At 36.0% G+C, this 25485-nt stretch overlaps 1 protein-coding gene across 11 annotated transcripts in view; it reads right to left on the bottom strand.

Annotated features, from left to right (window-relative positions):
- The window catches only part of SOX6 (SRY-box transcription factor 6), a 377869-nt gene that overhangs the window by 180037 nt on the left and 172347 nt on the right, over positions 1–25485 (bottom strand). For all 11 annotated transcript variants that reach the window (XM_065635311.1, XM_065635316.1, XM_065635314.1 and 8 more), the window contains one exon: positions 976–1065. In XM_065635311.1, the coding sequence (XP_065491383.1) occupies positions 976–1065 (90 nt within the window). The remainder of the gene's footprint in view (positions 1–975; positions 1066–25485) is intronic.

The raw sequence follows: 25485 nt of genomic DNA, 5'->3' as shown, positions 1-25485 counted from the left end.
AGCATCAATATCAATCAAATCAAATAGTTTTCTTTCATTGTTTGTCGGGGGGGGGGGGGCGGTGTTTGGTTGGTTGGTTGGTTTTTAACTGGTAAAGATTTCTTAATATGATGCACATGGTTCTTTGTTTCCACATATTTTTAGTTGCTATTTAATAAAATTATACCAATAAAGAGAAATAAATCTTAGGTACCTTGCGTAATCCTCAAACATGCCGTATGATCCCTTCTCACAGAACAAAAAAACCACCTTTTCAATTTGTTACTTAATCAATAACACCAAATTTCTTATCACTGAGAAAATCCATGGAAGAATTGATGGGTGGGGAAAAACACTTAAAGTTTTCTACATAGTACTTAATTTTCAAGAGAATTCCACTCTTATGAGATTGCTTGTTCAACAAATCTTGGAAATACTGGAAAGTACTGTCTCTCTATGCAATAAAATTTGCACTGATTTCAGTAGGTCCCGAATTTCATCTAGAGTTGCTCTTTCTCCACAGGGATAGCATGAATATAAACTTTTTTTTTTTCCTCTAGATTTGAATCAAGGATTTAGAACAGTAATCACACAACCACATCCTTTGATAATCTGAAAGCAGTTTCTACATATGGTTTATGCAACTGGGAAGAAACAGTATCAAGTACTAGTGACTCCATGTTTTCAAGATATGTCTTCCTCTGTTCACAGAGATAGACAGCTACTGTCAATGAACTAATGTAACTAACCTGGTGTTTGTGAAAAACATCAACTTGATACTGCCTATAACTAATTGTGACATATTCAAATTTATTTATTTGGCAGCAGCATCCATCACCTCAAAGATGAACATTACAAAACAGGGTAAGTTGGCTTGAAAGAAAAAAGCACCCTCTAGTTATGATTGTTGCTATTATTTTTTCTGAACTTTAAAAAATCCTCAATCCCCTTTTTTAAAATCTATGCAAATGTTTAAAATTTGATCTAGTGAGATACCTTTAATTTCTCCAAGGAGATCACTTGTGTTTAATTTTTCCATCTTCTCCTTCCAGTCTTTAGAAAGTAGCTTTTCCATGCAGGATGAATCTATTAAGAAAAAAAAAAAAAAAAAAAAAAAGAAAAGAGTCAAATATATTCTCACACATAAAGAAAACAGGTGCCACCTTCATTTAAAAACTGTTTTCCCTGTTCTAGTTGGACTATAGTTTCAAAGGGAAATGAACTTGTAGCCAAACAGAGTTCTCATTTAACTGCATTTTAAATCCAAAGTAATTCCACTGAGGTTAATGGAGTTACTATGAATTTAACAAGGGTCTAATTGAAAGAAAAACTTCGTTCAGGATTTATGCATGCTAACTGCCAATTTACATGCATAGATTGCCAATGTATATACAAATTCTGTCTTTTTCATTTGAGAATGATTGTACACTCGAAATTATACATGAAGATTTAGAAGCTTTTTTTGAAATTTGGCACACAGTGACATCTGAAACCCATTTTTATACCCATGTCAATGCAAAAGTTATTCATATAATGTCTCCACGGAATTCATAAAAGCACTCTACATATTGGATGTTCGCAGTATCAGAAATTTTCTCAGTACTCTATAAACAACATTCAATGATTAGAAGATGTGCTTTCATAATGTGAAGTTCAGAATACATTTCAAATCTTTGCCCCAGTCTGGGAGGCTTTCTGTAGGCAAAACTCTCACTGAAGTCCTCATACTTAGGAGAAAGCAGAAGACTGGCCTTATTACGTTTCATGTGATCAGTCCCCAATTCCACTAGAAAATTTGATATTGGGAATAACAGATTTCAATAAAATCTAAAGGTTTTTTCAGTTCCTAAATTAAACTAATTGGCTCTGAAGTCTAAATTATACAAAACCTCCCAGATAACTTACAAAAGGTGACTTTTAAGATGGGAATTCTTATGGCTGATGATGTGATCCAGAGCTTTGTGACTTTAAGAACCGCAATTCGGATTTATAAACAATTATCAAGAAAACTTTACACGCAATTGAATGCTTAATTTCCGTTCCCAGTTAGTAATAGCAGAATCTCAATTAAACATTGTGCATTTACTTTCATTGGTACAGACTCATCAACAATGTCTATGCTAAAGTCCTTGGAAACCCTTAGGCCCAGTTTAGCAAGTCATCAAAAACATTATTTAAATGCGACTCTTTTCCTAAAACGAATCTTTGCAAAGTGCGTTCATTATAAGACCACCTATCACTCTGGGCGGTACTGAGCACATTATTTCTTAGTGCAAACACTGGGAATAGCCACCCACCTTAGCCTGTTAGAAACTCTCATAGCAAGCTGCCGTTTGTGTTAGGAGGAGATCAATTTACACAATGCTTTCAAAATAACTAATAATGTTCCAAATTTTGAACAAGGTTTGCACCAATCCCACTAGAGTCACTTAAGAATTAACACTGGCATGTACAACAAGGCAGAATTCAGCCCAACATATCTTTTGCTAAATTACTGGCAGATTAAGGCCAAATCATGGCTGAAATTCTCATGTCAGCAGTCCCAGAGCGAGAAGCACTCACACAACTGAAAATAAAAGCAAAAAGCCCAGATTAAGAATGGCAACACAAGTCACAGCAGGTAACAGTTTGTTTCACCTCAGAGGACTCTAGAAATACTCGGAGGGAGGAGAACCATTCAAAGAGGTCACAGAGGAGGAGTTAAAGATTTAGGGAGAAGTTTAAGGAAGAAAAAGGTAAAATTCACATTAGCATCACTCATTTGAAACAAACAAACAAACAAACAAAACCAGAAAGCCAGTTGAAAGCAAACCAAACTAACTACCAAAAGATCAAAGATCAGGTTTTAATTGCAACACATTTTCACCGGGCAAGCCTCCGTGGAAAGACAACACAGCTCATAAATGTTTTTGAAGTAATGTTTCAGTAGAAAAGCTAATTTATTTACTAATTATATCTTTCTATGAAAGAGACAAAATTAAGGAGCTGTAAGTTGCAATAGGCAGTGTTAAAATACTTGTTATATAATAACAGTTTACTTTTAACAATAACAGGCACTTATTACTTTTATGAGTTTTGGCCTGATAATAGAAGAATCAAGAAATAACCAGCAATTATGAATAGAACATTATAATTTGTTCTTTTTTGTGATATCATCATTTGTTTAAAAAGATGTTTCTGTGTTTCTCCCCTGCCAAAATTTCGGACCCCTCATCTCTGAAAAAAAAAGAGCTTTAGAGTTTTGCTTTGATGATTGCTAAAGGTTATGTATTCTGCTACTTTTTCATTAAGATATTTTCCTCAATTCATACATTTAAATTAGGAAAAACCAAAAAAAAGAAAAAAAAAAATCACAGGAGTTGGTAAAATACTTTCCTCAAAAGCAGTAAAGCAGTTGCTTTATTTCTTCTCTTATCGTTCTTCAGAACACCCATACTTATCTGTAGTGTTTTTACATTACATAAGGGCAAAAACCATATTTCTAAAGACAGACTGAGAAAAAACTCGAATAGAAGAGAGGTCTACCTGTGCACCTTCTTTTGATATAATCACATTGCTAGCTACAATATTTATCTCTAAAAATGCCTTAAAAATTCCCTAAGAAACATTTATTTAAACAGCCCTATCTCATTCAAACTGTGTTATAGAACTGACCACACAATTTATAGCTACTGTATTTTGTGATTGGGAAGATAACAAAAATGCACAATGAGCCTTTTAGTAAACGTTTTATAAAATTGTAGGAATAAAGCTTTTGAAAGTCATGTAAATTTTCAATTAGCAGGTTTAATCTGCAGACTTTTTAGAATTTAAAATAGTGATATGTGTTAAAGCTCTCTGGAGGTCCTCCACATTAGACACGAAACTATATATAAGGGCTTATACTTGAAAACCGTGTCTCCCTTCAAGTTCTGTATTCTGTGTTCACAAACATTCACTTTGAAAAGGTTTGTGAATCAGAAAGGGATTTTTTTTTCTTCTTTCTGTACTGAAAATTAATTTTTACATACATATAAAATCTACAAAGATATCTTCTGACATTGGTAAAATGTCTTCATCCATATTGATTCATTTTCTGATTTGATTCATTACAGAAACAAAACAACGACTCGGAATCCAGCACTGAACATTGAAGAAGCCCGAATTCACATCTGCACTGCATCACTCTCCCTGCGCTGAGCCTGCACTTCAGCACCATTCCCAAGCCTTGTGGATCCTGACATTTTCAAAATTCAGGGGTATTCTTGTTAAAGACAATTGTGAAAGAAGCAAAGAAAGAAATTAGCATTTATACATTTTTAGCTCTTCTCACTGACTTTATAAACCACAGTTGGGCTTATGCCGCAATGTAGCATATTTTCTACTGACACATGCAAGATCAAACTCGTGAAGTTGCACTGGAGCAATTTATTATATTAACAACACACAGCTTCTCACCCTTTATATTCTTATCTCGTGAACTAGGAAAAATTTTCTTTCAAGGACAGAAAACAGGTTAGGTATAATTAGACTGAGATAACTAAATGAAATCACTGAGTATTATTTAATATCACAGTTTATTACACACTTTGTTAGCAATTTTAATTGTGGACTAAAGGAGTTTAAAGTACTGTCAGAATCTTGTTAGACATGACAGTTTTGCAAAGGTGAATGAGAAAAGGATGTTAAAAGATAAATAAGCAGGAAAAAAAAAAAAAAGGCGAAGGAAAAAAAAAGCCTAGATGTTAGATGAAAAGGTTCTCTCCAGAATGACAAAGCATCGATGAAAAGAATTAACATTTGTCCATTGGGTAATCAATCAGTCATGGAATGGATGGAATCCAGCTCTTTGTTGCACGACCAGTGATGAAGAACGAGTGTGTTAGCTATCACAGCCAAGCTCTCAAGTTCTTCCAACTGAATGAAAGTCATCTTGTTCCTATCAAGGATAGCTTTTACGTCTTGTCTCTTCCTCTTTTTTCTTTTCTTTTTTTTTTTAAATTTCACTTTTACAGTCTTCAACAAGTTACCAGCTCCAGCTATAGCTTACATGAATACTGTATGACCTTACAGTGGCCTGCACCTATCCTCATCGATTCTGGGGGGTTGTTCCTTTCCTTTTTGCGTTTTAATTCACTGAAGTAGCCTCTTATTGCTTTCTTTGAAATACAGATACAAAAAAAAAAAAAAAGGCGTTCTTGCCGTGTGTGTGTTTTTGTTTTTTTATGGTAAAGTCATACATAAAAGAAAGCCTAAATGTGAGAGTGCAGCAGCAAGACTTCAAAGCACTGACTGTCAGACATTATTATTTCAAATCAGCTTTGACTTTTTGAGACTTAATAAAACACTATAGCACAGACTGGCATATTTATAACACCTATGCCAGTGATCAACCGAACTGTCGTATCCTTGCTACTGTGCAGTGCCTTGTTATTTCTTTTATAATAAGCTTCCCTCAAAACATGTTGTAACAATACTGCAAACTGATAATTATTAATGATATGAGTTCTAAAACATGACTTGTTTTGCATACAATTCTTTCTGAATACATACATTACTTCGTGACAGAAGACAAAAGCACATTGATTTATTAATAATGACTGCAAATGCATAGCAAGTTCATAAACAATACAGAAATATAATTCAGTCAAAGGTATAGGTGACGTTTCTACACGCATCTGAATTGTTAAATCTCAAGGAAAGTCACAGGGAAAGACAAGGCAGAGGAGTCAGGAGAGAAATCAGGCATACTACAAGAGAAACTTATAAAACATGACCACATCCTCAGTAGGAGGATGATAAACTCCTTTTCTGCATTTTAGAACACTACAGAACTAGTGGCACCTTTGTCTCTATTTCAGAACTGTAGTCTACACTTATACCCGACTACAATTTAGTAGATATTGGTAAACATAAAAAGACTGTATTTTTGCAAGCTTTGGGACTACATAACAATATGCAGGTTCCTGCATCTCTAGTGTTCTATATCCTCTAAGCTGCTCTCAGTACATTTATTTGCTGTCAGCTCCACAGGAGAAAAGGTGTCCTTTGGATGAGCCTTTATCAAATGAGTCCCAATGCCTCATTGAAGTCCAGACCACGAGAAAAACAGCACAAGTAAGTGTTGGGGGGAGGGCTATTCTTTGAAAAGAGATTAAATATGATTACGAACTCCTTGGGATGAACGTTTGTGTGCTAACAAGGCCTATTACACTGGATTCCTAATACAGGAGAAGAGCTGCATTTTTCCTCTGAAACCAAATAAAATAAGTTGTAAATAAGCATTACAGTGGCTACCATGTGGTTGCTCTGCTCCCTATTGCACCTTTGTACATCTCACCCCATGCCCAAAGTGTTTTTTTCACGTGTGTGAAGCTAAGGACCTGACATTTAAATAATAACACAATCCAGCATGCATCTGAAATAGGAAGATTTGTTTCAGTATTCTTCATTGAATACCAAATCCTGTTCAGAGTAGAAAAATCTAAATAAAATCAGTACTCTACAAGTAGTCCTGAATAAAAAGCAAGCATAATTTAGATTTACCCTAGTCAGTGTTTGTTACTTTTATTAAACTAAAATGCCAGGTCCATTGGTGCTATTATTAGATCCATTCATAAAAAATGTGAATTATTCAGAAAATTAGGTAAGTTTTTTTGTTGTTTGGGTTTGTTTTGATTTGGTTTGGGGTGTGGGTTTTGTTTGGTTTGGGTTTGGTTCTTTTTTCACCTGGTGATGAGTTTTAATATATCTGTATTGAGACCTTTGATTAACTGATCCATCTCTGAGTCTACTACAATAGCTTGCTTACATGCCTTTTGCAAGTTCACAGCACAGCAGATTTCCGTAAGGTAAAGAACCACCTAGCATAGATCTATATTAAAATACTTCTTAATTTTCATGCTTCATATTATGTATTTTAAAATTATATGCAAACTCTAACATATCAAAAGGGAAAGCAAAAGGTTAATTTAATTCACTTTGAAAGAATGCATGTTTATAATCTTCTAACAATTCAAAATTAAATTAAGGACTTCACATTTACATGCATGATTTGAGAAATAAAAATATTATATAACCATGAATATCAGAAACTTAACTGTTGGATGGTACTACCTATTCTTTTTTATTCCAAGGATGTAAAGTTTGTCTAATGTTACTAAAATAGATTCTTTGTTGCCATAGTTACTTTTTTCTTATTTCAAACACAAATTATCCTTTCCTGTTTCAATAAACTTTAAATAAAAGAAAAAGAGACAGCAACAATACAAATCTAATAAAAACTCAGCCTGAAGGCTTAACATCCATAGTCGCAATGTACGCGACTGTCTCTTGCTCATAAGCAGCTTGGCTTCAGTCTTGCTGGCAGGGGAGAGGCAGGTCAGGGGAATCTCATCTCATCCTCCTCAATTTCCATATTGTTCTCGTATGGTAATTAATTATCATGGTCTAACAGAAAATTAAAATATAAGGCATTTCAGACATATTGTTAGCCAGTGAACTGATTTCTTTGGCCAATTTTTCAAGATTTTCTTGATCGAATAAGCTTTCAAAAGCCAAATTCTTGAATAACAAAAACACAATCACAACACAAAATGAGCAACATGACATTTAGAACAGGAAAACCTGCTAATTCCTTTTGCTGCATTTACTGCAAATTTGAAAAAAAAAAAAAAAAAAGCCCAAATTCTGTATCTTGTTCCTGCCATAGAGGAGCCAAGTAGCCAAGTAATCCTGGCCAGTCGCTTCCTCCCTCCTCTCCCATTGACCAATTCCTATCCACCTCTTTGTCTGCCACGGCTATTGAGGCTGTGACGTTTCTGGCAAAGGCTGCGTATCCCACCAGGGTTTTGTTGAGCACCTAGCACATCTCTGATCATGAGTTAGAACTTGGTTCTGATCCTCAGCGCAAACTGTAGGCAGTACTGTAAAACCACCAAAAAAAAAATAAAGGGGGGGGAGACAAAGAAGCCTTCCTAAATACAGTGACATGCAAAAGGCAGTCAGCTCACAGTAGATGTTTTCTTGTAAAAGCAATAATGGAAATGTGCCTGAGATCTGACTACCTAACATTACGGTTTTCTTTAGGACAGGGAACCAAGTAAATCTGCCAACTGCTGTACATTTTTTCACAGTGACAAGATTTCCACAATATGACAAAATTAGAACTGTAAGAGCTTGGAGAGCTCTCTTAACTTTTAATTAAAACTCTCCAAGCTCACTAAAAATAATTAGGCATTAAAATGTTCTGGTTTTCCTCTGAATTCATTTGCACTGCTTGAATGGTCTAGATTTTGCATGAAACAACCGACATTCTAAACAGAAACACTGGAATTTAACTGGGGGTGATTTCCAGACCTGCTTTCTATGATGTGGCTAGTGGGAAAAACTGAAGTGGGGCTGTAGCTTGTACCAATTCTGCCTAAAATGGCTAGTTTCAACAGGAATTCTCTAGTGCAAAGAGCATTTACACTGGGCAGAGTGCACTCTGCTCAATGCAAAACTCTAGACAAAGAGGAGTTTGAATTTCATGGAAAGAATAACCCAAGATGCAGTGCTGACCTTTATTTTTATTTATTTATTAAAAAGCAGAACCTTTAACCTCACAAATGTTTTTGTTCTCTTAAAATAACTCACACAATGCTATATGCCACACTATTTTTAGAAAAGCAACAAGAGAAAGCATGCTTTTCCCATACAGCAGGGCACTGATATAAACATCAACACAGATGCTCTGTGAGAGCGCGCTGGACTTCTCAAGCACTTGATCATTAAGGAATGCACCAACTGTTTTAGATAACCTCGTGCCAGCTCCAATTCTGCTCCACACTCCCCTTTGGGAGTGGCAAATCTTGTCCTGCTCCTAATTTTTCATTTTACTCACTCCTCCATTCTTTTTTTTTTTAATTCCCCAGAACAGAGGGAAAAAGGCATTGTGTGCCAAGCAATGCAAGACTAGAATCACTTCCCCAAACAGAGCAAAACTTTCAGACAATTAACCCTCCCCTCTTCTTTCAGATAAATTACTAAGTATAAAATGCAATCTGTTTCCTTTGTTTACTCAATATGAACAATTTGTAAATGACTCAAGGATAAAATTCAGAAAATGTTGTGCTAAATTAGAACCATTATAAACATGCTAATGACTGCTCAACTAAAACATGCAGGATCAGTGTGAAGAAATATATTTAGTTCCTGTGAAATACAGTTGTATTGCCTTAGTACTATCTGGTCACTTAATTGTATATGATTACTTCAGGAAAATGTTAATTTCATGAACACTGCACTAGACGATACACTTTGTATGTCAAAAGGAGCTTTCTCACATGTCAGTGTAATTGCACGGATGCAATGTTTTGGCGTATTAGTAGAAGAGAAATATCTTTTAAGTCTGACAAAATTACATGTACATTTAATTATTTCACTTAAAGTTTCCCTTCCATTATAAGCTGCATTTTACTGTTAGATTGGCTGTATTCATTGAAGTATACATCATTGCCTTATTTGCATTACAATGATAGTATACTGTATACTATATGTAATCACCTATTCTCTAAGTATGTATACCTCTATTTACTACCCAAGTGAACATATAATATTGGCACGAGAGAGTCTTGAACTTTGCACAACAGCAATTAGGGATAGTCGGGAAATGGGGAGCACAATTTGCTTGCGATCCCTCAGCAAAAGACTACATAAACTGATATAATAAAGGAGAATGACACACTCAATAGGATTTAAAATATTTGTTATTTTGCAAAAGAAAGAAGTTGTGTTAATGGAAGCAGATCTCAAAATCTTCACTATTTTTCTTTGCTTCCACATCTTCATATCTTTCTGTATTAACCAGCTCTAGAAGATCAATTTTTTTTCCTCAGAGTGGAAAAGAGGAACAGACTAAGACAGTATCTTAGCTAGAACTCATCAACATAGCTCCATCAAAGTCTGCTTAGTCTTAAATAGACTTGAAATTTCCCCCAATATTCGGCCTAGTTATTCTTTCTCTTAATCTCATACCTCTATTCCTTGTTACAGTCCTTTTATAACCCTAAACAATTCACTTTCATCTTTGGTATCCACTCTTTTCGAACACTTGTGAGTTGAAGTGACATTCTTCTCATTATTACTCAATCTATTAAGAATTTAATCTTTACATCTTTCTTTGTTAAACTGCTCTGGAAAAATATCATGTGTCATATGGCCTCCGGACATGCAGCGTCTTTCTTTTACAAATGAATTTCCCCAGTAGCTCAACAAGTTGCAGATTGCATGCCTGCCTGTGTTCAGCTATGTACCAAACCCACTCACCGGACTCATCATATTCAAGGCATGGGGGCAGATTTTATTTTCTTTTAACAGTGCACTGCTCTCCCACATTCTCATACCAAGCTGAAGCAAGCAGAAGATCCCACCTCAAGAAATTATTTGGTAGTACAAATAGGCATTTATGTAATTGCACCTTCTCCTGTCAAGTGCAATGCCAAACAAGTACTGTATCATTCAGCAAAGCAGAAATTCCATAAAATGACTACGGAAATACTAGTAAAATTTTTTGGGAGTAACACCATCTCAAACAAAAGATAATACAAAAAGCCAAGTGTGGGTAACCTACTTCACACCTGGTTAGTTTGCGGGGGGATGGGGACTGAGGGGGCTTCCCGAAAAGCAAGAAAAATCAGTTTCTATTAAACTGATTAATGTTCCTCGGAAAATTTGTCGCACCAGATGATTTATGAACAAAACACAGATGATTCAAAAGACCTCTATTTTGTTCCCCCAAATCATGTTCTACTCATTACCCTAATAATGCAGTAATAAACATCTGTTTAATGATTTGAAGGCTTCTTAATATTGTGTATAAAAATCTTAACTCAGCTCTTACATAAAATATTCTGAAATTAAAACAATTGTATAACAAAAAGATTTTTTCATGAGAAATACTTAAGCTTTTTTTGTATGTAAAAGTATAATACAAAGAAAGCAAAATAATATGCTCTTGATTTGAAATGACTTCAAGTAAGGATGCAAAGGAATGAAAACAATAGTTAGAATCTCCTCTCTATTTACCATTTCTGAAGGTCTCTATGGCAGATGATGGAATCTTTTCCAGGATACTAAAATACACCAACAAAATCAGTTCTATAGCCTCCTTTATACTAATAAAATTTTGACTTCAACAAACTATCATATTCTGTATAAATAGAAATACAGAACAAGCAAGACTTTCCTGAGCTACTACCAGCAAATAGAGCTTTAAAAGGTTTATAAATCTCACAAGCACCAATCTACTTGCCATGGATATATATTTCAGGAATAATAGCTGGTTTGTGAGAAATCTGTGAAAAATTTAAGAAAAGAATGCCCTAATATCCTCAAGAATAATATCTTAAAACTGTCATTTCCCTATATACATATAACTGAAAATTAGCCATCTCTTTTTCTTCTTGTAAAAGATCATTATTGATTTTGCAAAGTCAGGTACTGGAAAGATATGGAAATGCTAGAATTAAAGGTGTCCAGGAAATCATAATTCAGTCCCTGTGTGAGTAAATATTATGACACATTCTTAAAATAAAAACCCCCATGCAATTGAAAAAAATATACACTACTTTTTTTTTTTTTTACAGGATCCTTGCTACATTCAGAACATGGGCCAACCCCAGACAAAAGCCTGAACTAGAACTACAGAGCAAATGAGTCTGTTGCCTGTATGATCATTGGCCATGTTTCATCACAAAAGTTCAAAGAAATTAAATGTATGAGGGGTGGAACTGCAAAAAGAGAAATGATGGGTCACAGTTCCATTTTCTGGGAGCTCAATTTTTAAAAACTTGGGTTTGTATTTGAGGAATTGCTGAACATTCACAGCTGCAGCTGTGTCAATGTAAAGTCAATGTGAAGACTGAGGCTATAATATATATAGCTATATATAAACCGCTGCACAAACTTAGGTCCTCTGGAAAAGAATCAGGACCTAAACACCTCAAGCTGAACATCCAATAAATCAAAGTCACACTTTTAGTCCTATACCTGTGAAGTTGGTATACTAACTACCCTTTTTTCCTCACTACAAAGACTTTGAGAAGGTAATTTGCTTGTAGCACATTTACAGAATATGCTGAAAACCCCCAGCCAATTGTGCAACATCCATGTCTTCAGAGCACAGCTTGAATAATAGGTAATTAATAGACACTAAGGTTTCAGATTGACCAGTAAGGACATAACAAGCTGATGGATAGTTTCAAATACATGAAGGATCATCCTTTTAGTGAACTGTATGAAACGAAATTCTTTTTGAGGAAAAAAATGATTAATTACATAGGAAAAATTATACTTATCTACATGGAAATCAAAGTTGTTTTCACTTTAAAACATTTTAAGTTCTGTTGGGTAACTGAAGAAAGCTTTCACCAGTTATGCAGATATTCTGCAAAATTAAAGCAGTTTTAAACCTGTGCTTATATACAGCTCAGTCTTTTATAAATTAGATTTAGGAGCCAGACTTGGAAAGAGTGGTGATTTGAAGGGTACTGATCATGTTGAATTAAAGACAGGGTGAACAGGAAATGGGCTTCAGTTTCTCCATGCTGGACTTCACCAATTAAAAGCACGAACGATAACGAAAGTGCATGTTGCACCCTGTGCTAGCACGGCAAAACAGCCACGGTTTCCTTTGGCTCTCCTGACAGAGCATCTCTTGGCATCCCCCATGGCCAGGCTGACACACCTGTGCAGGATCCCCTGTTTGCTTAGAGCGAGTGATGTCACAGTGTGATGCTCGACTGGACTCAGTAACTCATCATCTGTTTCTTGGCAGAAAGTCATTTTGCCCCCAAAGCTGTGGCACAAATTCATTACCACATACATCTTCCCAAAATATGTAGCATAGCAATACAATAAATTTTAGAACCGAGAAAATGGGGATCATTTGGAAACATCTGAGAGGAGATTTAATAAGACTTGGGGAGTTATCCCAAAATCTGCTACCCAAAGAGGTAAATACATATTCAGTACAATTAAATCTTCATAGCTACAGAGAAGGGAAACCACAGTAAGCTCACGCTACCTGTTTCAAGCTATTCTTTATTTCTTATTCTGCTAATAAATGTCCTTACTTTTCCAGAATCCTCCTCACTACAAGAAAAAAACAGGTATATTGCAGGTAACAAGATAATTTACACTATTTTGGTCTTAAACATTTAGTCTTCTTGCTTTTGTTGATTTAATCCACACTCTATAGTTACAACAATTAATTAACTGAATTTTAGCTGCATAACTCACCAGAAAATTTAAGCAGCTACTTTGACATTGTAGTTTAATGCTGGTTTATGATATCCTCTTTACACGAATGCAAAATAATCTAACAAAGACTCAGTTGTTTAGAAGGAATTTTCTCATATTTAGGGCCAACAGAAAATTTAACGTTATCAGAACAACCCATACACAAAAGATTGCTCAATTATAAATCCTGATTTATGACCCTAGAAGTACTCATTCCAGAGAACAGGACAGGTAGGAAATATCTTAGTTCAAATGCTAAATGACATACTATATTGGAAAAGTATGATATTGCCTTATTCTTTTAAATATATTACCAAATGCAGTGCATGAGTAACAGATGAAAATTTGATTTCTATTACATTCAGTAGATCAGAGGGTAATATACTTTATGCACTAGTACTCTAGGAATAACAAAATTCACAACAGGATCTATACATTTCTGAATCATAAACTGTACTTCCTATCTTTTAGAGTGTCTTTTGCAAGGCCACTGCATGATTTCTAAGGCTAGACTCTTTATATACAAGGTTGTATGCATGAACTTCATACAGAAAAAGTAGTGTGGCCACAATGGTTTGGATGCACAGTGCAAAGGATTGCTACGATCAAACCAAAGGCAGGAGTTTGGGCCACTACCAGCTTCTCCACGTGCTCACAGTTTGGTCCATCTAATTTGTGTTTACTTACATTAAAGTTGAGATTAATCTCTCACCCCTTGGTTGCATTTTCATTGTCTTCACTCCACATGAGAATTATCTCACCGGGATTTTCATCTTGACATTACCCACAAAACCCGTTGTATTTAGACAACCACGCAATATTTTTGTTGACTAATCACTTTAATCTCTGGGCTGCAAACCTGCCTAAACCCTACTCCCACATTTGCGCTCACACTATTAATATAATCATGAGCACTAGGAAGGCAGAGTCTCAAACATCGCAAGTTACATGGCTCTGGTTCCTTAAGCTTTTTTTAAACACTTATTTATGGGCAAGGTATAATTTACACCACCTTATGTACGGCTGTGTGACTGCTGCTCCTTATATCAATTACGCTAACACCATTGTCAGTGGTGCCCACTTTTCCCCACCAATCATATTTTCACCTGTTCTCTCTCGTCATAAGATTTGACTGAGAGCTCTCAGGGACAAGGACTGTTGTTTTCTTTCACCACTGCTGCATGTAGGGCACCTAACATACTTCCTGACAGGCACCTGGAAAAAATTATAAGGAATCATCTTAATTACTTCTAGTGAATTTCAGAGACCCTTCAAAACTCAGTGGCTTAAGCTCCATGGAATAATTTTTTTTTAATTCTTTTTTTCCTCTCAAAGCTATACAAGTCATTTCACTTAGTGTCTCAACTGGAACAACAGCTAGTGCTCATTGACCACTGCACCTTTGCCTGCGCAAAGAGAGGAAGGCAGTATGCACAGGTGTGGCTTTTCCCAAGGCAAAGCGGTCACCGCAGCTCCCACAGCTGCTGCTGTACTCCACAAATGCTGAAGTCACATGGAATTTTTTTAATGCTACAATGAGACTGCTGGAGTTTCTCAAGGTTCCAGTTTTAGGCAAGTTAGACGAATTGTGACAAGATCTAAAATTTCGGAAAAACAATTCCTTTTAGTGAACTATCCCACATCCAGATATTTTCAGGAATTGTCCAAAAGCTTTTCCTTCTTTGTCCAAATGTAACTCTCTAATGAGTTTATTATCTTACAAAAGGTGTTATGTGAACTTTGAGACAAAGACAATACATCTCCCTTCTTCTGAAAACTATCAACTGGACCTACTCAGAACCTGAGACTATAGGCAATTAGGTCCAGGATATTGGTTAAAGAATTTAAATCACCACAGTCCATTACTTTTTGCAGTTATTTACAAAAAAAGTTTAAAATTTGCCCATTCATTTTGATTGCATTTTTTTGCTCTTTTCCCACTAGTGAAATAATTTCAAAATGTGGATAATGACAGAGATACAGGCCCTAAAAGTGGAACCTTATACTGGATTAAATAGCTGATCAGAGAATAACAACACATATTGCTAACAGAGATATAGGAAAGCCATGATAAATGTCTACTGAAAAGTCATACAGGAATCACCATGCTGGATCAGGCTGCTTAACAATTCCCCTCTAACCATGGTAACTTTTGCAAAGACTGGATTAAAAATTTGAAAACCATAAGCATGTCCCACCTATACTCAAGATTGCACTTTTAAGCAAAAATACTTTTTTTCCTTTGAAGAAGCATTCATCCCTTTATACCAGAGACAACAAGGACACGCGTTTCACAGAAAGCATCAGTAGAGTTTGGCCAAACAGAAAACCAACCTGTAAACCACTGATTATGCATCCAAAAAGATATGTTATCTACATGGTCAGATACATACGTTCTTATCTTTGTTCAAATCAAACAAAATTTGAGGATTTTTTGAACACTACTTTTACAATCTCCTGTTCCTTGCCTAGATGGCACATCCTAATCTCTTGTTTTGTAGCTGCTCTGGTTTCAAATCACAATATCACAGCTCTAACATGCAAAGCTACCCATAACAGCTCCCCAAAATTAGATGATTCATATCAGCTACTAGATGCAGTCCATACATTGGAACACAACACCAAGTCAGCCAACATCAACCATAATCTGTAACAACTGGCCAGGGCCATGGTGCCAGGAGCCCTCCTATACTGGATTTTCTCTATGTTGTGTTGCTTGGAGGCTGTGACTCTGACAGTACCATATTTGAAAAACCTGGATTAAATCTAGCAAAGAAAGAGATCACTTGTAAGTCATCTGTGGGTACATTCTGTCTCTGCTGTGTGGCTGAAGCTCCCATTAACACTAACATGAGCTACGCAGACCTACTGATGGGTGAATTATACCCCTGACAGAAAAGTGGTTTTTTGCTCGATGGATTTTCTTTGATGAACTTGTTGGCTACTGCACAGTCATGTGTATACATTTAAGTATTTCTCTGCGTGTATGCATTTGTATATCTCTACAGCGATGATGTCAGTTTGCCTAAAAGTGCAGATAAAGCACTTCTCAAGCCAAAATGGGCCAAAGATAATTTTCCCCATATAAACTTCGGTTTGGCCCTTATTTATCAAAACCAGAAAAAGTTTGACAGAAAAGGGGATCCAAATTGATTATCCCAACAAAAAGAAGTCAGGGCCTATCTTAAGACTTGCTTTATAGGAACCGTATGCACAACTTTCACTTTCTAGAAAGTGGTTTTCTCTTGAACACACATCAGAACCATTCATCATCATATAATTGCAAGTTGTCAGTCAGAGCCGCACCCTTCATGCAGTGGCAGGCCGCCAACACATCTGTCAGAAGCACTCACAAGCTTCCGTGTATTATTGTAATCCCCTACAAAAGGAACAAGCCCATTCATCCAGTCCACATTTTCCAAATCAAATGACGACTGTAAACCCTGAGCCTGGAAAAATAATAGCACTTGCCCTAAAAATGCCACACTTGTCAGGTGACCACAGGCTAGATGCCAGAGAGCAAATATGAAATAATTCTCATCCCCACACGTAGGTTTTAGGGAACTCGGTTCTTCATGCACAGAAGCGGAAAGCTGGGTTCTGTGCATACAACAAAGTGGTCTCCAATGGTGAAACGGGCTGCGGGAGTAAATTGTTGTACCTTTTCTGCAAACTCTCACTTCTTGCACTCAAGATTCAATTAGGAAAAATGTCCTCTTTCTTCCTTAATGTTTCTATTCTTCTGCTTCCTTTCTCCTTCATCTAGAACCATGCAGTCTTTAACACATACCCTTTTTTCTGTTTCCTCTTTTCTCCTGTATCTTTCGAAAGAAGCATTCTGCTCAGACAGGCTCCACAGGTAGCACCTCAAGGCCAGCCTGGATTTAACAAACCTGAGCACTTGGGCCAATGAGTCCACAGCAGGCAAGATTCTCTTCTCAGAAACGATGTTATGGACTTTCATGGAGAATGCTGCTTTGCACAGGGCTTCAGAAGCTTATTTGCAGAGTATATGCATACAAGAGCCACGAATGCTTTGGAGAATGAGGTAGAGTAATAAGCTTTACCCCTCTACATCCACTAACGTTTTACCCCTCTACGTGCGTTAACTTTTGCATTCTCTCTCTGGAAAAGTATGACAGTTCAATGTTCAGCAACATTGAGTGAAACGCATGCCATTGCCCTTTGAGGCAGCGATGCAGCCACACAAACCCAGCAAGACCTTCAGAGCAGCTTTGCTTCAGCAGGTGAGGCTGTGGATGGAGCCTAATGCTTCTCTCTAACCAGCCAGATCTCAAGGGCTTAGATACAGAGGTATAACCATGACCACTCTCTGATCTTCCTTCCAATAATTTACCGCCAGGAACTTTAAAGAAGCGGGAGCAGACAGTCAACATGCACATCCAACCTTAACGATTAGGTTGGTAAAGGCTTTGTGCACTCCAGACTGCTATCAGGCATTTTTATCAGCTCTTGATAGAGGCAGAATGCATATTATCTATACAGACACGTACAAACATATATTTCTGAAAAAAAATTGACATATATATGATGTCTGACCTGCTACAAAATTTATTTCCAAGACCAACTATAGGAAGCATTTACTCCTGAGTAATACAGCCAGGAGTAAATTATACCATCTCACTGCACAAAGGAAGTTAAATGTCGTAACAAATCAACTCTCAGCTCTGCTGCATGAGTATATTCACAGTGTTGTTGTTCAAACTAATGTTATGGAAAATCTAACAATTCTCAGTCTCTCTCAAATAAAATCTCTGAGTATTGTAAAAATACCACGCAAGCATGAAGAAACTTCAGCAACTGCTCCACTTACTCCCAGTCACACAGACTAGTCTAGCTGGACAATCCTGTTGGAATGAAGTTGGAATACAGGTATACCACAGTTTATCATTGCACTTCTGCAGAACATGCGGGGTTTCAAAACACCAGTGGGGGGGGGAAAAAAATCAATCCCCCAATCCTTTCATGACTCAGTTTCTCAGACATAAAGATGATCTTTTTATCTCACACAACTACTGAATAATTTTTCTTTTACAAAATGGTAATATAAACAGCTTTAAGCACAATAGTATTTTTTTTTTCAATTACACTATCTTAACCTTTAGTATTTTCAAAGTTTACTTGACAATGTTCACTTTTTCAGAACTACACCATATTCAGTAATTATTGATTTTTTGCATTAATGAGACCAAACTTCACTAAATTTGAATTAAATTCATTTTGGTGTTGAGACATCATGAGGTAATCATATCTGCTGTAAACTGGGTAAATCAAGATAAATGAATGCTTTCTCTTTATATACATACAATACTAAATACACACAAATATAAGTACAACATATGGTCAACAAGAAATAAATAAAACTGAAAACACTTTACAACTGCATGGCATGTATCCAAACTAAATTTCAGGTAGCAGATGGCATGAATAGGATACATGTGAGAAACAGGCAATTTCAATTATCTCTGAACAGTTCATAAACAGGAAAATTTGGCAAACCACAATTTTTTAAAAATGGACTTGACAAATAACATCGTGTAATAGAGATAACTGAATTGAAAACATAACAATGCAAAGTTATTAAGCTCATCCTGAGTATAATTTCATAATGAGTATTAAATGATTACATGTGACAGAAAAGAGCTGCCCCAAATACTCATGCCTGGAAAATGTAATAATTAATTATTCCAAGTAGGGCTCAGAATTTCATTTTAGTTATTATCATTACCCAAAAGTGGCACACCACAACAAGTAGAACCTGGACCTAGTCATTTCTTTGAACAGTCATTCAGAGAAACTGAATGGGATTTATCCAGCAGAAGTCGGATTTGCACACAGATGTCGTGCGAAAATCATATTGTTTTGAGCCATACAGTGAAATAAGGTGCAAAAAGAAACTACATTTAAAACCTTTTCTGATTCACACCAAATGAGAATCTGGTCTTCACAAAAGAGTTTGCTCTCCTTTTAACTTATCATTTGGAAAAACGAAATGTGTTAGGTGGATCTCTGAAATTTCAAAATTTAATAAGTAGGACAGAGGCTAATTTCCTAAACATTTCATTGAGATGCTTACAAATGCTGTGTAGAATCAGCCAGGCAAATCACCTAGGAATCAATTCATGAGACATTGTACTATTGCTTTCATACTCCTCTCCCTAATTCTCCTTTCCACATAAGAAATGTGTCAGACATAAAGATCTATTAGCTCAAATCCCTGAAGTTATTCAGATATCTAAATACGATTTAAGTGCCTAATTGCCATTTGTGTAATTGGGAGTTAGATAGCTAAACAATAGTTTGGGTGTCTGTATTCCGTTGAGATGTAAGCTTTTCTGTTAATGAAACTCTTAGCATTATCCCTATGAAAAAATGGTAAAAGCGCTCTCAACCATTCCATTCTTAAGCTAGATTAATGACAAAACGAAATAAAAAGATGAAAAAAAAATCCTGCCTGCATAGATATAGGCAGAATGAAGTGCAATTTTCACTAATATACATATAGACTTGTATTTATCAGATTTACTGTTGTTGCAGATTTGCTGTTGTTGCAAGATAGCAACTCCAAATATCAGAAAAGAAAGGAAGAGTTTATTGACCCCTGTGATTCCAGAAACATTTAGTAAGGATTGGAGAAGCTTTTATCCTGTTCAAATGATAAGTATTTCTCTTTTATCATGCTCACAACGAGAATTTGATCCCTGTTAAAATGGAAGGTTGTTCAGAAGGCTTTATGAACAGGTACGTTCAGCCTGGCATAATAGAGACAAAACAAAATCAACAGACGCTTCTGAGCATCTCAATAACTGAGGTCTGGGTCTTTGAAAGAATGACTAGTCTGCCATTTCATAACTGTCATTTGAAAGAGGAAAAGTGTTGTTTAATGACAGATGGGTTTTACTGACCAGATGAATTGGAATAGTACATAGAACCCATGTATTTTATGTACAACGAATGCTTATGAAACTTATTTACACATCTATGTGCTTATAGTTAGATACAGATACATCTACAAATGCAGTATTTAAAAAATGGCCAAAAGTTTTAGGTATGTTACTTGAACCAAATTACATCTCATTGTTAAAGCTGGTGGGCCCGGTAGTTTTGGAAGTTGAAGTTATAAGTGCTGAACATAGCTCAACAATCAGTTCCAGTATGTTTCAAGTTAGGCATCCAAGGTCAGTAACCACAACTGATCATTTCGGTCACTGGAAAGTATGTTCACAGTATACACAACTACAGAGTCAAGACACTATGAGCTAAATATCCCTTCCATGAGAAAAGAAAGGCCATTATATACTACCTTTCAGACAAAGCAATACAGGAGGCACCTGCTGCAAATATGTTTTTAGGATACAGAGCCTCCCTGGGGGGACTCCGCTACTTCTTTGGGGGATCTTAACCCTTTCTCATTACACCTCAGCCCTTTCCCAGGGCCTCCTACCACAACGCACAAAGCCTATGCCATACCTCCTATCTTGGAAGGCTGGGACACAACAAAAGCTACTAAGGAGTTGTCAGAAATGTCATGGCCACCTCATACATTAGGAGTCCCGGTCAAGCAGAGATTTCTTGACCACGTGAGTCCTGTCCTCAGTGACTGCAGGTAACCGTATAATAACCAGCAAAGAAGTCTGCAAAGTTCACCAAGCTCCATGTGGTTACTCACTTCAAAACTATTTCATTCTGATTTGAGAGCAAGCTGCAAGAGCAGTTTTTCATCAGGCTTGGGTTTAATGTCATTTTTCTTTCTCTACTTGCCCACCAACTGACAGTCCTGCAACAGAACAGCTACCACTCTCATTCTTTCCATGCCTCAGAGCACATGAGATTGCCAGAATATTCCTTACTCCCTCTGTAATATATATATATTTTTTAAAAAAAGACAAAACTTTCTAAAATTTAGAAGCACAGTAGAAAATTTAAACTTAACTCTTAATACAAATTAAATGAATCCTAGTGGCCCAACTACCAGTTTCAAACCAGTAAATCAGTATGCTTAATGTCAGCAACCAATAAAGTAGAAACATATGCTCTGCTTCACTAATGGCATAAAAAACATTCTCTGATTGTCTTTTGGTTGAAGCCAAATGTTTGTTGGTTAAAACAAGATTTATCTTAGAAACATTAATTTTCTATAGCTTGCGAACTGATTTATTTTCTACTAAAATCTATGAGATTACTTTTAGTTTAAAAAGACTTCGGTAATGGTTTCTGCACAAGACCTATCAAATTATATTTCTTGGCCCATAACAGTCATCTATCCTTTCTCCTGGCTAAGAAACCTTCCCACAGTATATTATAGTACAATATGTGAGCTACTGTGTTTGAAGTTACAGCTTATTTTATCAAGCAGTAGATGTTCTCTACAGGTAGTAAGTGGTGCACTCCCTTGGAACAAATAGATTAGTGTTTTCTTTGGTTTTGTGTTTTCTTTGTTTGAAAAGAATATTAGCTGCTAAGGCAATGCAGTATCAAATATTCAATATATAACTGTAGAAATATACTACATGCATACTATATACATGCCAAACATGATACTAGAATAGAATTACGTGATACCTGCTGAGTATCCATTTTTCTCATGCATTTGCACCAAAAATCGAGTAGTTAGATTTTCCAGAAAGTTCAACTCTCTTTCAAGCATTCAAAAGATGTGAACAATTTCTTGGAAGTGTTCCCACTATTCTCAGCGCTGAGAGTTTTAATAAATGAAACATTTTTTAATGTGACTAAATAAGAGCTGTTTAACACTAGGGCCATTTGAAAATCTGGTCCAGTGAGGGTATCTCAGAATGACAGCAAGTCCAACTAGCATCTTTAATATAATAATTTGCTACATTGGGGCATAACAGTGTATTATCTAAGCACGAACTGCATGATTGGTCCCATAAATTGAAAATTTTACTTTTTAAAATTGTGACCGGTGTAATTTTAAGAAACCTGATAATTTCTCAGAGATCACAGTAAATAAATGGTTGCATGAAAGGGTCAGCTGAAAGCATATGGCATACAGTGGCTGACAAAAGATTAAAACGCAATCACATATGAAAAAGCCACAACTTGAAAGAAATCATGCATTCTTGAAAAGACACTTAATACTAATAGATGACATACTTTTACTTGAGTTTGGATCATCTAACCTCATGACTCATTATGTATCTGAGTATATCAATTATATCATAAATAATTTATATCATTACAATGTTCTGTGGTTTAATGCATTTAAAACTGTTTTAGACAGATGAGAGTTACATGTCTCACCCACCTCAACAGACCTAGGACACTAAGAGTGAAACTAAATCTTCTTATTAATTAGTATTAATACTTCTTCATGAAAATAAATTAATTCAAAAAGATTCCAAAGCACAGTGCAAAATCAAGTAAGCATTAGGGTCTCCAATTTACAGGCAAGGTATCTGAAGCAGGGAGATTAACATCGTTGCCCAAACTCAAAGCAAGTCACTGCAATCACTACGCTTCTCTCCAGATTCTGAGCCAGCTCCTGGAACAGAACAGAAAACTTAAGAAAAACAGAGCTTGTAGGAAACATTCTCTTAACATACAGCATGATCACAAACACTGAAAGCCTGGTTGACATTTTCAAAGCTGCAAAGGGAATTCGGATGCCGCCAATTCTCATTAACTTTAATGGGAACTGGGCATCCAAATCTCTTAGGCAGTTTTGCAAATCCCACCACAAATGACCATTTAGGTGGTAAGCATTAAATGGTATTGCCTGCCAGGCACCTTTAGCTTAGAGAGTCACATAAAATAAAGCTCCATTGTTTTCTTCCTTGTAGAATAGTATGTAAGCAAAAAGAAGTTTCTCACTCGTGGCTTACACAGAAGCATTTTTTCTTGCCACTTGCAAGATGCAATTCAAGCAGCTTCTTTAGACTATCACTAGGAAAGACAGGACAAAGAAAACACATAGGAAAACAATCACTGCTGAGAGATAAGAAGTGAATTCCCTGTAAGTTGGTGAGTATTTCTGAGCAGACCCTTCTGAAACACATGGGGTTTTTAATTTCACTTTTAATAGAAATATTTGGCACTATTAGAGTGCTATATTTCTCACCTATTCATCTTTTACTTTCTGTATGCTCATCTTTCTGACTAACACCTTGGCATTCAAACAAGTACTATGCTCAAAAATAAAAAAAAGAAAACCTGTATAAATGACAGAGTGTTCAACCATGAACACATTGTCTTTTATGAATATTATAATCACAGAATCAATAAGCCTACAAAGAAAAAACAGGACACAAAACGTGTTTTGTCATTTCTGACGAAGTTATAAAAACAACAGACATTCAATATGCCAAGTGTTCTTCAATCCTTCGTAATCATAGCCTTATTGAAGTGAGGACAAAAAGGGTCTAATTGCATAGGAGCAATCTCAATGTAATAGGTTATACACCCAGGCACTGCTGCACAATACAACAAAAACAACGTTCCCTGTGTATAGCAGAATGTCATCTCTCATTTTCAGGCAATTACCTTCTTTCTTGTCAACAGTTTTAATAACCTCCATCATCTCTAAAAGACTTTTGCTTCAGTTAAATAATTTTCAGCTTTTTAATATGCAAATGTGCTTGTTCATATGCATGGGTGAAGTGGCGCTGCTACTTGAAATGTGTCAGTACATTGTGGAGCACCTGCACCTCGGGGAAGCTTGATTTAATTGACACCTAATACTATTCATTATTCCACTTAGTGAGCAACTCCTATTAGTCACCTGTAGGTTTTCCTATAAGCAGTGCTTTGGCCACCAATGAAAATAAGAATATTTCTATAAATAGAATGGCCATATTTAGTAAAGGGGGTTCACTACTGGTGAGTCTGGAACATCATCTCATCAGGAATATTTCTAAGGATTCACCCCCACTTTCCTCCCCAAAACTTTTTCTTACTCTAATGGAGGTCAAGAGTAACTCCCATTTTAAAAATATTTCATCTGTGTTAAGTGTTGATATCTTAATTCTATAACTGTATTAAATGAACATTGTGTGAAGTCTGCAAGAGAGAATGGGGAAGGTAGGTGGTTATTATTAATGTAGCTACTGTTTCCTTAAAGAATTATCTGAGTTGGATGATTCCAGCGTCTGCTTTACATGCTCTGAATCTAATCGCTGGCTGTGCAAAGAAATGCAGAATATGTGTTATTAATTGAATATTCCTGTAATAAATATTTACCATTATAGTTTAGTTTAACCTTATCCAGCTAATAGCCAATTTTGCTCAATTGTGAAGGATGTGCAACAAAGATCTTTAAATTGCCACATGAAATAATTACGTTGAATATGGGATTCTCTGTTTCCACTGATATGAATGGTATAAATACATGCTATAAATGGATACAGTTTAAGACTGTCATTGTTCTTTCCTTGCTGTGTTACAACTCAGGCACAGGGCACCGTATGTGCTGAGTTGATGATATCGGGGTTGTTTCTTTACCACATGGTCTGTAACCTTATTGTTCGGGCCACATTTCTTTTCAGCATTAATGCATTTGTTAGTCCCAGAAGGCTTAAACTACAGATGTTTAACATCCTGCTTATGGACAGATCATCTGGAATATGAACTGAGAAATCTATACGACTTATTAGTATATGTTATGAGTGTAACAGAGATTTAATAGTCTGTTCAAACTAGATTAGTGAAACAGTTTCTTAGAAAAATGCAACTTCTTAAAATAGACACATGTAAAAAAGAAAAATTAAGCATTCTTTTGACTAAAATATGATTTTTATCAGAAGAATTTGTCACTAATTAATGCTGTTTACATAATAGTGCATGTAACATTAATTACAGCTTTCAGAATGTTAACTGCAAACCTTTTTTTTTTTTTTTTCTGTGAGCACAGATTTACCAGTATGGAGGAAATCAGAGCTCTTTTGAGGGTTTTTCTGCAGTGTATTCAAAGCGATCATAAATCAGTTCGAGAATTCAAAGACAGTTAAGGACATAGGCAGTAAAAAAGACTGAGTAATGCTAACCCAGAACTCCAATCATTTTTGAAGTAAGTGGGGAGAGCGCTGGTCAACTAGGCGATTGTTGGTATCCCCCAAAATGTAATCTCCAAGCTGAAGAATGGCAGCTGGCAGAACAGCTGGTGAATAGGATTAATGTCAGAAGAAAGAAATAAAACTCAACATATGTCCAAGCCTGCGGTGCTGGGACTGAGCATGATTGTACCCCGACGGATACCATGTGTACAGC

Source organism: Caloenas nicobarica, chromosome 5, assembly GCF_036013445.1.
Source record: "Caloenas nicobarica isolate bCalNic1 chromosome 5, bCalNic1.hap1, whole genome shotgun sequence".
Taxonomy (NCBI): Eukaryota; Metazoa; Chordata; class Aves; order Columbiformes; family Columbidae; genus Caloenas; species Caloenas nicobarica.
This window is presented reverse-complemented; position numbering and strand designations above follow the sequence as displayed.